The sequence below is a fragment of the Notamacropus eugenii genome, chromosome 1 (assembly GCF_028372415.1).
Source record: "Notamacropus eugenii isolate mMacEug1 chromosome 1, mMacEug1.pri_v2, whole genome shotgun sequence".
In the NCBI taxonomy this organism is placed as follows: Eukaryota; Metazoa; Chordata; class Mammalia; order Diprotodontia; family Macropodidae; genus Notamacropus; species Notamacropus eugenii.
The window spans coordinates 574,491,923-574,508,362 of NC_092872.1; the positions used below are offsets into that span (position 1 = coordinate 574,491,923).

General features: G+C 39.1%; 1 protein-coding gene across 4 annotated transcripts in view; it reads left to right on the top strand.

Annotated features, from left to right (window-relative positions):
• MCPH1 (microcephalin 1) overlaps positions 1-16,440 on the top strand; it is a 300,799-nt gene that overhangs the window by 7,224 nt on the left and 277,135 nt on the right. For all 4 annotated transcript variants that reach the window (XM_072634374.1, XM_072634372.1, XM_072634375.1 and 1 more), the window contains one exon: positions 1,876-1,994. In XM_072634374.1, coding sequence (XP_072490475.1) covers positions 1,876-1,994 — 119 coding nt within the window. The remainder of the gene's footprint in view (positions 1-1,875; positions 1,995-16,440) is intronic.

A 16,440-nucleotide genomic window follows, 5' to 3' on the forward strand; every position in this document is an offset into this window, starting at 1 on the left:
AATTTCCAGATCTTTGAATCTACCCCCTGCCTGTAAAATGTTGAATCCCAGAGAGGAGAAGCAGCTTGCTCAGAAACACCCAGGTGTAAGTAGCAGGGCTGAGATTAGGATGCCAAGGCATGGTCATTCTACTGTTAAACCAGGTATTTATTATAGCAACTCCAAAGGTATTACCTTAATTCTTTAATTGCTGTGGAATTTCATGGAACTAGTACTTTAATGGGTCTGTTATTTCAATTAGTCAGACAATTGTTAAATATTTATTAACTGCCTAGAATGTACCAACTGCTTGGATAAAGGATACAAGAGTACAAAGACAAAAAAAAGACAACATTCTCAGCCCCTTCCGTTCTCAGAACAGTGGAAGAGGAATGACATGCCCATATGTATAAAACACATAACAGATACAAGGTAATGGGAAAGGAGAGGGAGACACTTATCACCTGGAAGACCATAAAAGACCTGGTGCAGAAGATGAGGCAGGTGTGGTTTCCAGGGGTGGGGGACCTTTGACCTCAAGGCCACATGTGGCCTTCTAGGTCTTAGGGTGCAGCCTTTTGACTGAGTCGAAGTTTTACAGAAGAAATCCTTTTATTAAGGGGATTTGTTCTGTGAAGTTTGGATTTAGTCAAAGGGCTGCACTTGAGGACCTAGAGGGCCACATGGGGCCTTGAGACCCAAGATTCTGCATTCCTGGTTTAGACTTATACGTTAGAATAATTATTTTGTCTGTGTGGTGGGTCGTTTGGAATGGGGAGACACCTGAGGCTTGGAGATCAATTAGAAGGCTATTTATTGTAAGAGTCTAGTCAAGAAGTTGTAAGGATTGGAACTCGATTTGTATCTGTGTGAATTGAGACAAGGCTGCATGTGAAAGACATGACTGGCCGTGTGGGGTAAGTGAGAACGTGGAGTTAAGAATAGCACTGAGATTGTGAACTCAAGCAATTGGAAAGATGGTGGGACCCTTGATAGGAGTAGGTTTAGTGAAACAGATCACAGTCCATCCTTTTCATTTTGTGATTCTGTGCCATAAGAAATGATGAGCTTAAAACGTGCACAGAAAAATGGGAAGACATTTATATGAATTGATGGAGTGAACAGAACCATGAAAATGTATGGATAATGACTGTGACAACACAAATGCCAAGAACAAACAAACAAACCTGAACTCAATGGAGTGTTCTTAAAATGGCCGGGCTTGTACTTAGGAAGAAGTGGGGGGAAAAGTATACCTTCCTCTAATTCTTTGCTATGATCACTGACCACAAAATTCAGAGTTGGAAGGGACCACAGTAGCCCTCTATACATCCACACAGAAAAGAATCTCTGCTGTGATAGAACCTCCAATTGGTCAGACTTATGGTAGGACCTGGAAGATTTTTGTATTGTCACACTTGTGGTTGATTAGTTTCAATTAATTGTACTTTCCCCTCCCCCCTTTTTTTGTTACAAGCTATGACTTGCAGGAGAGGGAAGTGATAAAAGTTATATTCAGAAATTTAAGTTTACTTAAAAGCTAAAGATATCAATGAAAATTTAAAATGGAAAAAAGATCTCCCTTCAGCAATACTTTATTAAAGATTCCTGATCTCATTCTCTTCTGTCTTTTTAATGGACCTATTTTATATTCAGGTCATATATCCAATTTGAGTTAGTGTGGTATATAGTGTAATGTGTTGGTCTATCTAGTTTTACCAAACGGCTTTTATGATTTATGTTCTTGGGTTTATTAAATGCTGGTCTCTTATTTTTTGATTGTTTATCTGTATGATTTTTTTAAAAATGAGTGGATTTTTTTTGGTTTGATGAATTCGTGACTTTAACTATTAACTAGTAACAATTTACACATTCTCTTTTATTTTGATTCCACAGGTTTCAAAAACTTTTAACAGAAATGTGACTCATGTTATATTTAAGGAAGGATATCAGAGCACTTGGGACAAAGCACAGAAGTATGGTGTAAAGCTTGTTTCAGTCCTGTGGGTTGAAAGGTAAGTAGTGCTTAAAACAGGATCTCTGGAATAGACTTTTCTTTTCAAGGCATAAGGTATATTAAATCTCTTTATAGAACACCTTTGCTACAAAACTGTCTGCTCTTTGGCAAAAGCATTTCATTCTGATAACCTGGTGTAATACTTCCAGATAATTTTATCTTGGTTTTAGAGAAAGTTAATTTAAACATGCTACTTGTTCATACATTCCAGAACCAGATAGATCAGATTGGTATTCTCAGACTTTCGCAGTCCTATGGACAGAGTTTGCATTTTGGTCTTTGAATTTCTCCTCCTAACAAGAAGCAAGCTGACTGTACTTCCTGTGCTCACCTGTCATGCAGTCCTGCCTGGAGTGCAACGACCATTCTTTATTTATTTGTGTATCTCACTCAGTGCCTAATACAGGTTGTTGCATGAAGAAATGTTCAAAGGGTAAGTGTTAGAAAGGCAATACTGGGCTAACTGTACCTCTTATGTTATCCACTACTGAATTCTCTTGAGGGTCATGGAGCATACCCATAATTCCTTTGTCCTGTCTTTTGTTATTTAGAAATGACTTTGAGAGCTCACATTTCTAGAACCTTCCAAGTATTATAGTGGTTTACACACATCATCTTATTTGATTAGAATAAGAATAGTACAGATTGCTTGCTATACATCTGTTTGTTACTCCTGTACATTTCCAGTTTTTTTATTAGAATGAGAAGGGAAGAAAAAGGACTGTTTTTGTAGCCAGCTCAGAAAACACTAGGGATCCTAGAATTTTTTATTAAGATTCAGAGTGACCAGTTCTATGAAGTGAGGATGGATTTTCAGGATAGGTCTCATTTAGTCTAACTCCAGGAATGGGATGGTCATAAGTGCTATTACCAAGCTCCATAGTTGTTCCTGGGCCAGTAGGCTTGTTCTGGGACTATGAAGTTGACCCTATATTAACACCAACACAGTGATGCTAGTTCACCAGTGTATTTGATACAGATCATAGACACCTTTTATGTATATTTCAGATACTATGCTAAGTAAACACTTTTATAAATATTATCTCATTTAATCATCACAGTGTCTTGACAGGTTAGATATTATTATTCCCATTTTACTTTTGAGAAAACGGAGGCAACAGAGGTCAAGTGACTTGTTCAGAGTCAAACAGCAAGGAAGTATATGAGGCCAGATTTAAACTCAGATCTTCCCAATTCCAGGCCTAGTGCTCTATATCCAGTTTCACCAGATGGAGAATTTACAAATAAGAATAAAAACTGTTTTTAATGGCACTTTTGTTTCTTATCCATATGGAGATTCCTTTTAATGGTACAGATCACAATCCCTCTATTCCTAATCCTGTAGGATTCTTTCTGTAAATCGTATAGTTCCTTCTGAGCTTTTTAATATTTGGTGAATGCTAACTAGTCCAACCCTGTGCCTATTCATCTTTTATTCTTCATTCTTGCTATTGGTTTCTGTCCCTAAATTCTTTCTGCACTCTAATACATCTTCCACAGTTTCCAAAATGATAATCCTACTAGACTAGTCTAACCATGCTACTCTTCTGATCAAAAAGTGCTGGTGGTGCCTGGGAATTCTGGAATTTGGCCACAATATTCCTAGGAGTTTCTCTTTTTGGATCTTTTTCAGGTGGTGATCGGTGGATTCCTTGAATATTTATTTTGCCCTCTGGTTCTAGAATCTCAGGGCAGTTTTCCTTGATAATTTCATGAAAGATGATGTCTAGGCTCTTTTTTTGATCATGGCTTTCAGGTAGGCCCATAATTTTTAAATTGTCTCTCCTGGATCTGTTTTCCAGGTCAGTTGTTTTTCCAATGAGATATTTCACATTATCTTCCATTTTTTTTCATTCTTTTGGTTTTGTTTTGTGATTTCTTGGTTTCTCATAAAGTCATTAGCCTCCATCTGTTCCATTTTAATTTTGAAATAACTATTTTCTTCAGTGAGCTTTTGAATCTCCTTTTCCATTTGGCTAATTCTGCTTTTGAAAGCATTCTTCTCCTCATTGGCTTTTTGGACCTCCTTTGCCAATTGAGTTAGCCTATTTTTCAAGGTGTTATTTTCTTCAGCATTTTTTTGGGTCTTCTTTAGCAGGGTGCTGATCTGTTGTTCATACTTTGCTTGCAAGTCTTTTATTGCTCTTCCCAGTTTTTCCTCCACCTCTCTAACACAATTTAGAAAATTTTTTGAGCTCTTTATGACCTTTTCCCAGAACTGATCCCATTGAGTGGGCTGGGATGTAGAAGCACTGAATTCCGTGTCTTCCCCTGATGGTGAGCACCGCTCTTCCTCATCAGAAGGGAGGGGAGGAGAAACCTGCTCACCAAGAAAGTAACCCTCTATAGTCTTGGTTTTTTTACCTTTTCTGGGCATTTTCACAGCCAGTGAGTGACTTGAACTCTGAATATTCTCCTCACACCCACCTCGCCTCCTGATCCTTCCAGCCAGCTCTTGGGGTCTGAGACTCAAATGCTGCTTCCCAGCCTCAGGGCTTTGGGCGGGGACAGGGCTGCTATTCAGTGTGAGATTATGTTCAGGTGCTCAGGTGGGGGCAGGGCCACCTCACGGGCTCAGTTCTCTCAGGGGGTTTATGCAGAGACCTTCAACAAAGGATCTGGGCTCCTGCCTGCTTGGGGAGCCCTGGTCTGCTCCCGCTTCCGCTGTTGCCTCCTGAGGGGGCCTGAGTATGAGGGCACCCCACTCCCCTCTCGACCCACCAAAGAGACCTTCTCACCGACCCCCGTCACCTGTGGGTGGAGGGACCCGCGTGGCTGCTGGAGATCCCATCCCTGAAGTCCGCTCGGATCTTCTCCTCTCGGTGCCAGGGCCTGGGCAGGGCTGGGCTGGGCTCCGTGTCCGCAGCGCGACGGACCTTGTGCGAGAGGTTTGCAGGTTCCTCTGGAACAGAAATCTTATCTGCTCCGCTGTTATGTGGCTTCTCCTGCTCCCGAATTTATTGGCAGCTCTTTACTACAGATATTTCATGGGCTGTGGGTTCAGAGCTAGCGTATTTGTGTGTTTCTCAATTGTCAGGCTTTTAAAATATGAACATTATGACAGTGGCATTGTAAACTGAAAAAAGTTTATTAGCATTTAAAATAAAAATATTTAACTCATTTTGTTTTTTGAGATTGGCTTATGAAACAATAATAGTGCCAGTTGACATTTATATAGTGCTTAAAGGATTATACAGTGCTTTTTTACATGAAATATTTCCTTTGAGCCTCGTGGCAAGCCCTGTGAGGTCGGTGCTACAGGTATTATTTTCCAGATGAGGAAGCAAGCTGAGAGAAGATGAAGAATTGCCCTGGAGTCACAGCTAGTAAATATCTGATGCAAGATTCAAACACAGGTCTTCCTGACTTTAAATACAGCCTTCCATCTATTTCTCCAGTTGTATTGACATTTTACAAAATAAATTACTAATTTTAATCCCTAACCATTTTTCGATGATATTTTGCAAAGCTAAACTTTAAATGTGTGAGATCACTAGATGTCACTAGAGTCCTATTTTGTTCTGCTGATTCTGGGAGCAATGCCAGACAACCGAGAAAGAAGACAACACTGACTTCCCTTCTGTGGATAGGATGGATGGTTTCTCAAGCAGTTGTGATATTCTTTCACTGGATTTAGATGGAGCTGGAAGCAGTAGACTTTGAAATCAGTTTGACCCAAGTTATTTACAACTACTGCAGAAAAACATGACGCGTGGAGTCAGCTGCATGACTTCTTGCATTTGGAAGCAAAAGAAGGAAATTACCAATTTCCTACCTTTAAAATTGGTCACTCTGTCCTTCCTACTTTACAGTTTTGTGGTGAGGATTAAATACTACTACGGCTTTGATGGATATCTGGTCTTGTTGATAAAGGGTATCCTCTAAAGCTGAAGATCATAACCATCCACACCTCATTTGAGTCACTTATTCATCATGTCCTTTTATTAATTCCCCATAGGTCCTCTGTCCAGTATATTGTGGGCCTACTTCAGCAAAATAGCACCTCAAGCACCAGGTGTCTCCTCTGCATGTACTGAGATTATTAGAAACTTGTTGAAAGATGCCACAGTAGGGAACTTCGGCTCTGAATATTAGTGTCAAATGAGGCAAAAAACAGGGAGAGTTCAAGTTGCCAAACGTGTTTGCTACTATTGTGAAAAATACAGACTGCTTGGCAGGCATAGAACACCAGATATTTACTCCTCCGTCCTAACTTCCATGCTGACTCTCCCCTTGCTTTCTTAAACACAGCTGTATCTTGCACCTCTGTGCCTCTGCACAGTCTAACTCCCATTCCTGCAATGTTTTTCTTCCTTATCTTTACTTCATAGAATCCGTCTTCAGAAGCACAGTTCAGGTGCCACCTCGTGGAGGTGTTTCCTCATCCCAATAACTATTCATATTTTCCTACCAGAATTTATTTTGCATATGTTCTGTCTATGTTTCTCTCTTCCCCTAGTAGAACATAAACTTCTTAAGGGCATAGACTTCCTTTTTTTTTTTTTTTTTTTCAAATTCTCAGTGCCTAGCATTGTCCCTGGTACATAGTAAGCACTTAATAAATGCTTGTTGACTTGAACTCACTGCTTAGGATTATTTTTAACTTAGCAGGATAGGGTTCCTTTTAAGTAGTGCACTTTCCATTATCTCTTCTAAGGTCCTTTGGTTTGTGGGAGATATTCAGTGTTATGGCAGAGATAAACATATGTGTGGGGGTTGTGCCAAAGGGTTTTGTGTGCCATTGCACCTGTTTCATGCGCTAGGTATCCCTGAATCATTTAACAAGTACCAAGAGGCTGTTTTGTTCCTGTAATTGTCTAAGTGCTAAGGAATTAACAGAAGAAGTGTGAGACAAAATCATTGTTGAATAATACCTTATTAAATACATTGTCACAGGAGTATATTTTAGGGAATAGAAAAAGTGAGGTAGCGATAAATTAAGGGTGGGAAGAGTGAAGAAATAGGCAAGATGTGAGTTAGACCAATCAGTCAGTAAGCATTTTTTTATTTTTTTAATTTTATTTTTCATTTTTAACACAGTTTATAACAGATAAAACAATTCAAACTTTTGGTCAGGTGATATTTATTTTTAAAGCATTTACAATATAGACCGCAAAAGAATTTTTTTTTAAACATTAACCGAGACCCAAATAATATTTATGTTGCTAACTTCACAAGCTCTTGACCTTGTCTCCACAGTATTACTAAGAATTAAAAGACCCTAACTTATTATTGCTGGTCTAAAGTCTTAAGCCTGATAGCTTAATTTTAGACTTAACCCCGGATGTTCCCCTACCCATAAACTATAATTGAATAGATCTGGTATTAAGCTTACAGACCTTTTGACTATAGGAAATTGCCACCAAGAGTAAGGACATTGCAGGGATACAGTATCTCCCCAACTTCATGTCAATTCCAGGCAGGATTAGATTGTCAACTTGCATTCAGTCAGATTTAAAGTCTGCCAGGTGTCAGTGGGGAAATTGAGTCAGGAGAATCCTGCCTCAGCCCAGGCTGAACAGCTGCTCTCCCACCCTTCCCGTGAGATCACCTTTTGCAGTTCATACCATCATCTCACCAGCTTAGTGGCATCATGGATTGGCGGCTCAGATGGCCTTTCTTGCTACCCATACCTGGAGTTAGACTCAGAAGAACAGTCACTTAATAGTCCCATAGCATCTAAAAATGGCAAGTTCCAATAACCAGGTTTCAAGTATGATTATAATTTCACTTTGGCTAAGGCACATCTTTTGAAGCAAGTCTTAAGTGACTTACATGCCTTTCTATACATGTTCTAGTTCCTGATTAAATAGCAATCGTAAAATCAAATTTACCATTAAAACCTTAACTTTTCCATCAATGCCACATTTTACCCGAGGTTACCTTCCTCTAGGAAATTTAGACTGAAATTCTTTCCCCCAAACTAAAGATGTCATTGATTTATTCTCAGTAATTAATTCAGTCAATTGTTTTAAGACTAATTGCTTTTACCTCACTTTGTACCATGTCCAATTTTTCTCCCCATCACTCCCCTCCCCCTGCTTCCTAATACTTTGCATTCTGATTACTCCTTCCCTCAATGTACCCTCCTTTCTATCACACCCCACCCTTCCCTTATCCCTATCTTCTGTCTTTTCTTGTAGGGCAAGATAAATTTCTATACCCCATTCCCTGTATTTCTTATTTCCTGATTACATGCAATAAAAATTCTCAACATTCATTGCTAATACTTTGAATTCCAACTTCTCTCCCTCCTCCTCTCCCTCCCCAACCCCACTGAGAAGGCAAGCAATTCAATACAGACTAAATATGTGCCATTTTGCAAAAGACTTCCATAATAATCATGTTGTATAATACCAGCTATATTGCCCTCTGTCCTATTCTATCCCCCCTTACCTTTTCCCCCCACAATTGACCTTGTCCCTTCTTGAAAGTGTTTATTTCTAGTGACTCCCTTCTCCCATTTGCCCTCCCTTCTAACATTCCCCTCACCCAACTTGTTGCCTCCTCTCCTACTTTCCTGTGGTGTGATATAAATTTTCATATCAAATTTAGTGAGCATGTTATTTCCTCCTTCAGCCACATGTGGAGAAAGTAGCTTCATTTTTTCCCCCTCCCCTTCTCCCTTTTCTCCTCCATTGAACAAAATTTTTCTTATCTCTTTTATGAGTTATAGCCTGTCCCGTTCCATTTCTCCCTTTCTTTTCTTGGTGTTTTCCTCCCTCACCCCTTAATTTTTATTTTATTTTATTTTTTGTATGGATATCATCTCTTTTGATTCAACATACCCTGTACTCTCTATCTATATATGTGTGTATGTGTGTGTGTATGTACAGTCTCTCCATCTACCTAAATACTGAGAAAAGATTCAAGAGTTATAAATATTTTCTTCCCATGTAGTAATGTAAATAGTTCAGCTTTAGAGAGTCTTTTATGATTTTTCTTTCCTGTTTACCTTTTCATGCTTCTCTTGATTCTTGTCTTGGAAAGTCAAATTTTCTATACAGATCTGGTCTTTTCCTCAATATGAATGATTGAAAGTCCTCTATATCACTGAATGACCATTTATTCCCTTGAAGTATTATACTCAGATTTGCTGGGTAGGTGATTCTTGATTTCAGTCCCAGTTCCTTTGACCTCTTACATATCCCATTCCAGGCCCTTCAATTCCTTAATGTTGAAGCTGCCAGATCCTGTGTTATCCTGATTGTATTTCCACAATACTCAAATTGTTTCTTTCTAGCTGCTTGCAGTATTTTCTTCTCGATCTGGGAACTCTGAAATTTGGCCACAATATTCATAGGAGTTTCTCTGTTTGGGTCTCTTTCAGGAGGTGAACGGTGGATTCTTTCAATATTTATTTTGCCCTCTGGTTCTAGAATATCAGGGCAGTTTTCCTTGATAATTTCATGGAAAATAATGTCTAGGCTCTTTTTTTTGATCATGGCTTTCAGGTAGGCCCATAATTTTTAAGTTGTTTCTCCTGGATGGATCTATTTTCCAGGTCAGTTGGTTTTCCACTGAGATATTTCACATTATCTTGTATTTTTTCAAACTTTTGGTTTTGTTTTTTAACTGCTTGGTTTAACTCATAGTCATTCATTTCCCTGAACTCAATTTTCTCTTTCAATGAATTGTTTTGTTCAGTGAGCTTTTGAACCTTCTCCTCCATTTGGCTAATTCTGCTTTTTAAAGCTTCCTTCTCCTCATTTGCTTTTTTGGACCTCTTTTACCAATTGAGTTAGCCTCTTTTTAAAGCTGTTATTTTCCTCAGCATTTTTTTGGTTCTCTTTTAGTAAGCTGCTAACTTGTTTTTTAAGGTCTTCTATTGCCTGAGCCCAGTTAAATTCCCTTTAGAGGCCCTGGAGGTAGGGGCCTTGCCTTCCTCTGATAGTATGCCTTGTTCCTCCTCATCTGAAAGGATGAGGGGAGATACCTGTTCCCCAAGAAAGTAACCTTCTATGGTTTTATCTTTTTTCCCCTTTTTTGGGCATTTTCCCAGCCAGTTACTTGACTTCTGAGTTTCCTCTCCACAACTACCTCGCCTCCAGTTCCACCGAGCCAGCACTGGAGGCTCCGATTCAGATGAGCTGCTCCAAAGCCTCAGGGGCTTTGGTGGGGGCAGGGCCACTATTCAGTGTGAGATTAAGATGAGCTGTTCAGGTGGGGGCAGGGCTATCACACAGGGCTCAGATCCTTCAAGGGCTTTATGATGAGACCTTCTACAATGGATGGGGGCTACTGCCTGCCTTGGGAGCCCCCGTTTGCTGCTGCCTTCACTGCTGCCACCTGAGGAGGCCCAAGTTATAGGGACACCCTGCTCCTTTCTAGGCCAGTGGAAAAGACCCTCTCACTGACCTTTGGCACCTGTGAGTTGAGGGATCTGCGCTGCTGCTGGAGATTCTGTCCCTGAAGCCTGCTCAGATCTGCTCCTCTTGGTGCTGTGTGGCCAAGGCTGAGCTAGGCTCTGCTCTGGGTCCAGTGGGACAGACCTTTCCTGTTGGTCTTTCAGGTTATCACTCTCCATTTTTGTATTTATTACTATGAAAAACTGAAAGATGTTCCTTGGAAAGAGCAATGGATTTGGAGTGATAAGGCCTAGCCTGAAGTGCAGTTTTGCTATATGCTAGCTCTGTGGCTTTGGGCCATTCACTATACCTCTGAATCTTAATTTCTTTATTTGAACAATGGAAGTAATGGTTATAATCCCTCCCATATAATGTTGTTGTGAGGGCCAATAATATATATAATTCTCTTTGCAAACCATAAAACACTATGAAAATATGAGATAAAGGGTTGGGGGCAGTGTGAGCAAAAGATGTTGAGTGAGAAGAAACGTTAGGGAACCTAACAGGAATGTCTGTAGATGGGGACTGATAGCTGTGGAGAAGAGAATGAGGCTGATGACTTAGCAGGACGCTGCCTCACTTGAATTCACTTAACTTGAATGTCAGGACATTACCCTTCTGATCACCTTCGAAAACCAGAACCAACAACAGTGGAGACCTGATGAGTAGGTTGGAGCTTATTTCATATCATCAATCTCACGTAGGGCTTGAAGGAAATTCTGAATTGGAAATTGAGTGGGATAGGGCTGGTCTGAGAAACAAATGGGATTGGATAAGGAGTATAGATATCTGAGAATGAAGTAGGGTGGTACTAGACAATGGCAATTTGGAAGGAAAGTTGGGCTGGGAGAAGGGGATGGCCTAGAGAATGAGGAGGGACTTAAGCAGGGAAAGTTCTCATGGTTCAACATGTTTTATTGTAAAAAATGATGATTTGTTTCTTTGGATTTTGCTGGTCCTGAAATAAGTCAAAATCATCCATGTTCTTTGAAGCAGCTCTTCTTGACCACTAGATGGCAAGGTTTTACCATCTTGCATTTTAGTAGCAAAATAGTGAAATGTCTTTAAATCACCAAATAACATTATTATTTTTTAATAAGGTGTTCATAAATGTTTAAATTATTTTCATTAAAAGGAAGTCCATGGTAGTCCTAAAAATGTAGTCTGGAGACTGTGTGATTACACAATAGAATAGTAGCTTTGAAATCAGAGAACCTCAGTTCAATTCAGATTTAGAACACCTTTGTGATTATACATAAATCACTTAACATCTTTGGCCTTCACTTTCCTTATCTGTAGGATGATAGTGTTGGACCTTCTTCAGTCATTTTTCAGTTGTGTCTGACTCTTCTTTACCCTGTTCAGGGTTTTCTTGGCAAAGAGGATTAGCTGTTTTTTTTCTCCACCTCATTTTACAAATGAGGAAACTGAGGCATACAGGATTAAATGAGTTGCCAAATGTCTGAGGTTAGATTTGAACTCAAGAAGATGAGTCTTCTGATTCCAGAGCTGGCACTCTATCCAGTGTGCCGCCAAGCCCAGTGTAGGTTTAGACTGGTTTTAAATCACTCAACAAGCATTTAATAAGTACTCACTTTGTGTCAAGCACTTTGCTAAATGCTAGGGATACAAAAAGGGGCAAAATACTGTCCTTGTTCTCAAAGAGCTTGAATTCTAATGGGGTAGATGATGTGTAAGTAGCAACCAAGATATATACAGACTTAAAGGAAAATTATATCAGAGGGAAGCTAATTGGAGAAGGTAAGGGGGCAGAGCATTGCAGGCATTAATATTTAAAGTTGGGAAAATCAATTAGTCTAACCATTAAAAAAAAAAAAAGTTTTGTTCTTTTACTGATTTTCTGACTTGGGGCCAATCTTTTCTACACTCTCTGTCTCATTTTCCCTGTATTTAAAATGGCATAATATCAACCATTTTTTATGAAATTCTGGGAAATAGGGAAGTTTGTTTTATTATACTTTGCAGTTGACAATAACAGAAAATATTAAAACTTTAAAAGGTTTCAACACTCTTGAGTGATAAACTATTAGCATATTTAGTATTATGATTTTCTTTTCATCGTAAATTCCAATGTTTACTTGAAAGCAGAAAGTAAAATACTTTGTTGTCCTTTAAAGATTTAAGCATTGTCAGGATTTGTGCAGTACAATTAAAGCTGCCGTGTAATAACAATTATAAATCAGTTTTATTGTATTTGTAATACCCCTAGCCAGCCAGCATGCAAGTATGTATTGTTTATAAGGAAAAGTAGGAAAGATAATATGATTCAATCAAAGTAAATCTATTCCAAGTACTGGAAAAACAACTCTAAGCACATTAATGACAGGTGGTAAGTTACTGAAGTTATTTTCACGTGCAAAAAATAGCCCATTATTGTATTAGGAAACTGCTGTTATCAGTTAGATCTGTAGTACAAGAGCTATCCAACCCCCACTTGCATTTCTTTCTTCCTTATATTCCTTAACCCCATCCTGCTACCACTTCCTCTGTGCCTCTACAATCCCCAGTCTATAGTGAACAAACTTCCCTTCATTCTAACCCCCTTTGTCTCACACTCCTCCCATCCATGACATGACAACACTAGCTAACCCGGTAATACTGGCCATACTTTCTGGTACTTATTGTTCAGTTGTTTTACAGCATCTGACTCTTTGTGACTCCATTTGAGGTTTTCTTGGCAAAGATAGTAGACCAGTTTACCACTTACTTCTCCAACTCATTTTACAGATGAGGAACAGGTAATCGAGGTTAAGTGACTTGCCCAGGGTTATACAGCTAGTAAGAGGTGGAGGTTGGATTTGAACTCAGGTCTTTCTGATTTCAGGGCTGACACTCTATCACTTCACCTCCTAGCTGCTCTCAGTACTGCCTGTCCCTTCTTTCACACTTAGTCACCAGTTTCTTCTGGAAGGAGAGTTAGAATATACCTTGTTTCCCACTGCCACTTCTGCACTCTTCCTTTACCATCAACTTGGCTCCAACTTATGTCTCCCACCCCCCTTCCATACTCTGCATTTCACCTGAACTGCCCTTCTTTTTGCTTCCTAACACATGCCTTCTTAGCTCTCAGTTCTGTGCCTTTGCACTGACTGTTCCCCATGGAAGCCCTCCTTTCTGGCAGGATAAGGTACCAGACACTGAAGTCCTTGCTCAAGCTGAACTGCCAAATGTTCAAACTGCTTCAGAGAGTGTAACTGATGGGCTGGCCACGTTGTTTGAATGTCAAATGTACACTTGCCAAAAAGACTATTTTATGGATAACTCACTTGGGGCAGGTGATCACATGGTGGCCAGAAGAAGCAATACAAGGACACTGTCAAGGTCTCTCTCAAGGACCTTGGATTTGACTGTGTGACATGGGAGACACTGGCACCAGACTGTTCAGCATGGTGTGCCCACATCAGAAAGGGTATGAACAAAGCAGAAATGAGACAGCACAAAGTAAATGCAGGAGGTGCAAATTTGGGATATCCACCCCAAATATTCACATGGACTATCTCTGCCCAACCCATGGTAGAGCATTCTGAGCTTGTATTGGTCTGATCAGCCACAGTCGGACACACTGAAACTTTACTTTATCATGGCGATGTCATTTTGGTCCTCTTCGAAGATGAAGGACAACAAGCAACATAAACAGTTTCCTGAACCCCACAACTACTAGTACTGTCCTTCCCAAATCAACTTGTATTTAACTACCTAGGCTTCATTCTTTTATATTTATTCTGTATATACTTTATTTCACTTATTTATTTTTAACATTAATTAAATTTTTTTTTGATTTCCAAATTTTCTTCTTCTCTCCTGCCCCTTCATCACCCATTGAGAAGGCAAGCAATATATCAGTTACTTCATATACTTTTACATGTTAACTGCCTCCCCCTTAGAATGTAAGCTCTTTGCGTGTAGGAATTGTTTCATTATTTGTAGCTCCAAGGCCTGACACATAGTAAATACTTAGTAAATGATTGTTGGTTCATTGGTTACCAGACCCTAAGCTCCTTAAGGATAGGAACTGTCTTGTGCATCTCCATATTCCCAAAATTCTTAACCCAGTGCCTTGGATGTAGTAGAAAGTATTTCATTGAATTACATTGCAAAAGAAGTAGCTAGTTTTCTGTCTAGATACCCTGTCAACAATGTCCTGTGAAAGAAATATACCATGATGTGATCCTTTTCCTCTATATTTCCCAAATACCTCCTCCAGCTGTCCTCCTCTGTGCTATGGTGTCACATCCTACTGTGACAAACATGTAATGTTGGTTTGGGCTAAGTAATTTGGGATATAATTTATAAGCAGTGAAACCCAACACTGGGGGAATTGTGCAGGAACAGGTATATTTATTCATTACTGGTGGGTTTTCAAAATTGTAAAATCTTTTTAGAGAGCAGTTACACAGTGAAAGTTAGAAATAATGTTTGATCTAATGAATCATTTGTTGGATAGATGCCTTGAAGGTGTTAACAAGAACAAAAAAAGCTACCTAATCAGTGATTTTCATGGAAACATGCCACTGCAAAAAACTGGAGGCAATTTAAATGTAATGGAGGCACAGTTAAATTGTGATAGATAATGCATTGGAGTGCTGTAATTGCATTTTGACTATAAAATATGAGGAGTATGAAGAAATCTGGAAAAAACTTTTATAAAATAAAAGACTGTGTAAGAGGAAAAGTTAATGACAACATAAATAAATGAAGAATCTTGATGTGGACTTAGATTGAGAGACTGAAAAGTTACACTTTATGCCTTTAAATCATTCATAATGTAAAAATTGCTAAACTGTTTGATTATGTTGATGTTCAATAGTGTGTTCTCAATGAAACACTTAATTTTTCAAAATAAAATAATAAATCTGTTCTCTGTGGAGAAGAAATGTTGATAATGAAAGGATTCTTCATGTAAATCCTTGTTACAGCATTATTATGGAGTGGCTCCAGTATAGCTTTTAGTTATCAACCATCCCTAAGTATTTATTGAATACCTATTCTGTGCATTTAAAGATGGGTGAGATTTGGACAGAGAGCAGTTTATGTAGGGGAAATGGTGTGAGCAAAGGCATATTCATGTTGTTTTTGAGCAGCCAGAGTGGTTCAGTTGGTTCGGAAGAGTTGTACATGGAGAAATAGAAAATTGAAGAGGTATATATAGCTAGAGGTCAGGTTGTGGAGGACCTTGAATCCTGTAGGCATTTGGAAAGATTTTTGAGCAATTAGTTATTGAATAATGTAGAATTGCTAAAGGTAGGTCAGCCTGGCAGTGCTTTGTGTGATAGTGTAAAGGAAGGATATCAGATAGGAAGAGAATTAGCTTTCAAAGCCATACTTCAGCCCATCCCTGTGTGTGGTTTTATTTTCTTTGACTTTATACTAAGCTTGTGTGTGGGATGGCTCAGGTCCCTACATAAATCAATTACTCAGAGGCCTCTCAAAGTGATGACAGAAAAGAGATGTATTCGATTCTCGAGAATCTGGACAATCCTACAGCAGTTCACCTGGAGTAGGAGAGCTGAAGACAAAGAAAGGGCAGTGATTTATATAGACTCTAACGCAAGTCCCTCCCCCCCCACTGACCATTATTCTCATTAGCTGAGAATATGATCTTACATTCTAGACACAAAATCTAACCAATCCCTTTTGAAATGAAGACATTGAAGAATTAGGTAAACTTTATCCAATCATTGAGACCCTAATGTACTACACACTTGCATCTTGAAGTTCTTGGGTTTTTTGGCCATCTCTATTGCTGCTACCAATCTGTGCCTAGCATGAATGCTCCCTCTAATTTACCCAAAGCAGAAAATGGTTTTTTCCAAAAAGGTGATTGTGATAAAAGAAATAAGGTAAAATAAAAGAAACTCACAGAACACGGTACTGTCAGGTTATAGAAACCTGGCATTTATGTATAGCATTTTAAGAACTGCAAAGTGCTTTTGACATATTTCATTTACTCTGTAGTACAGTGGAAAATGCACTAATTTTGGATCCAGATCATGCCTTGAATACTTTGAATGACAAGTCATTTAATCTCCTTGGGCCTCAATTTCCTCATTTTTAAGATGAGGATTTTGGAGGAGG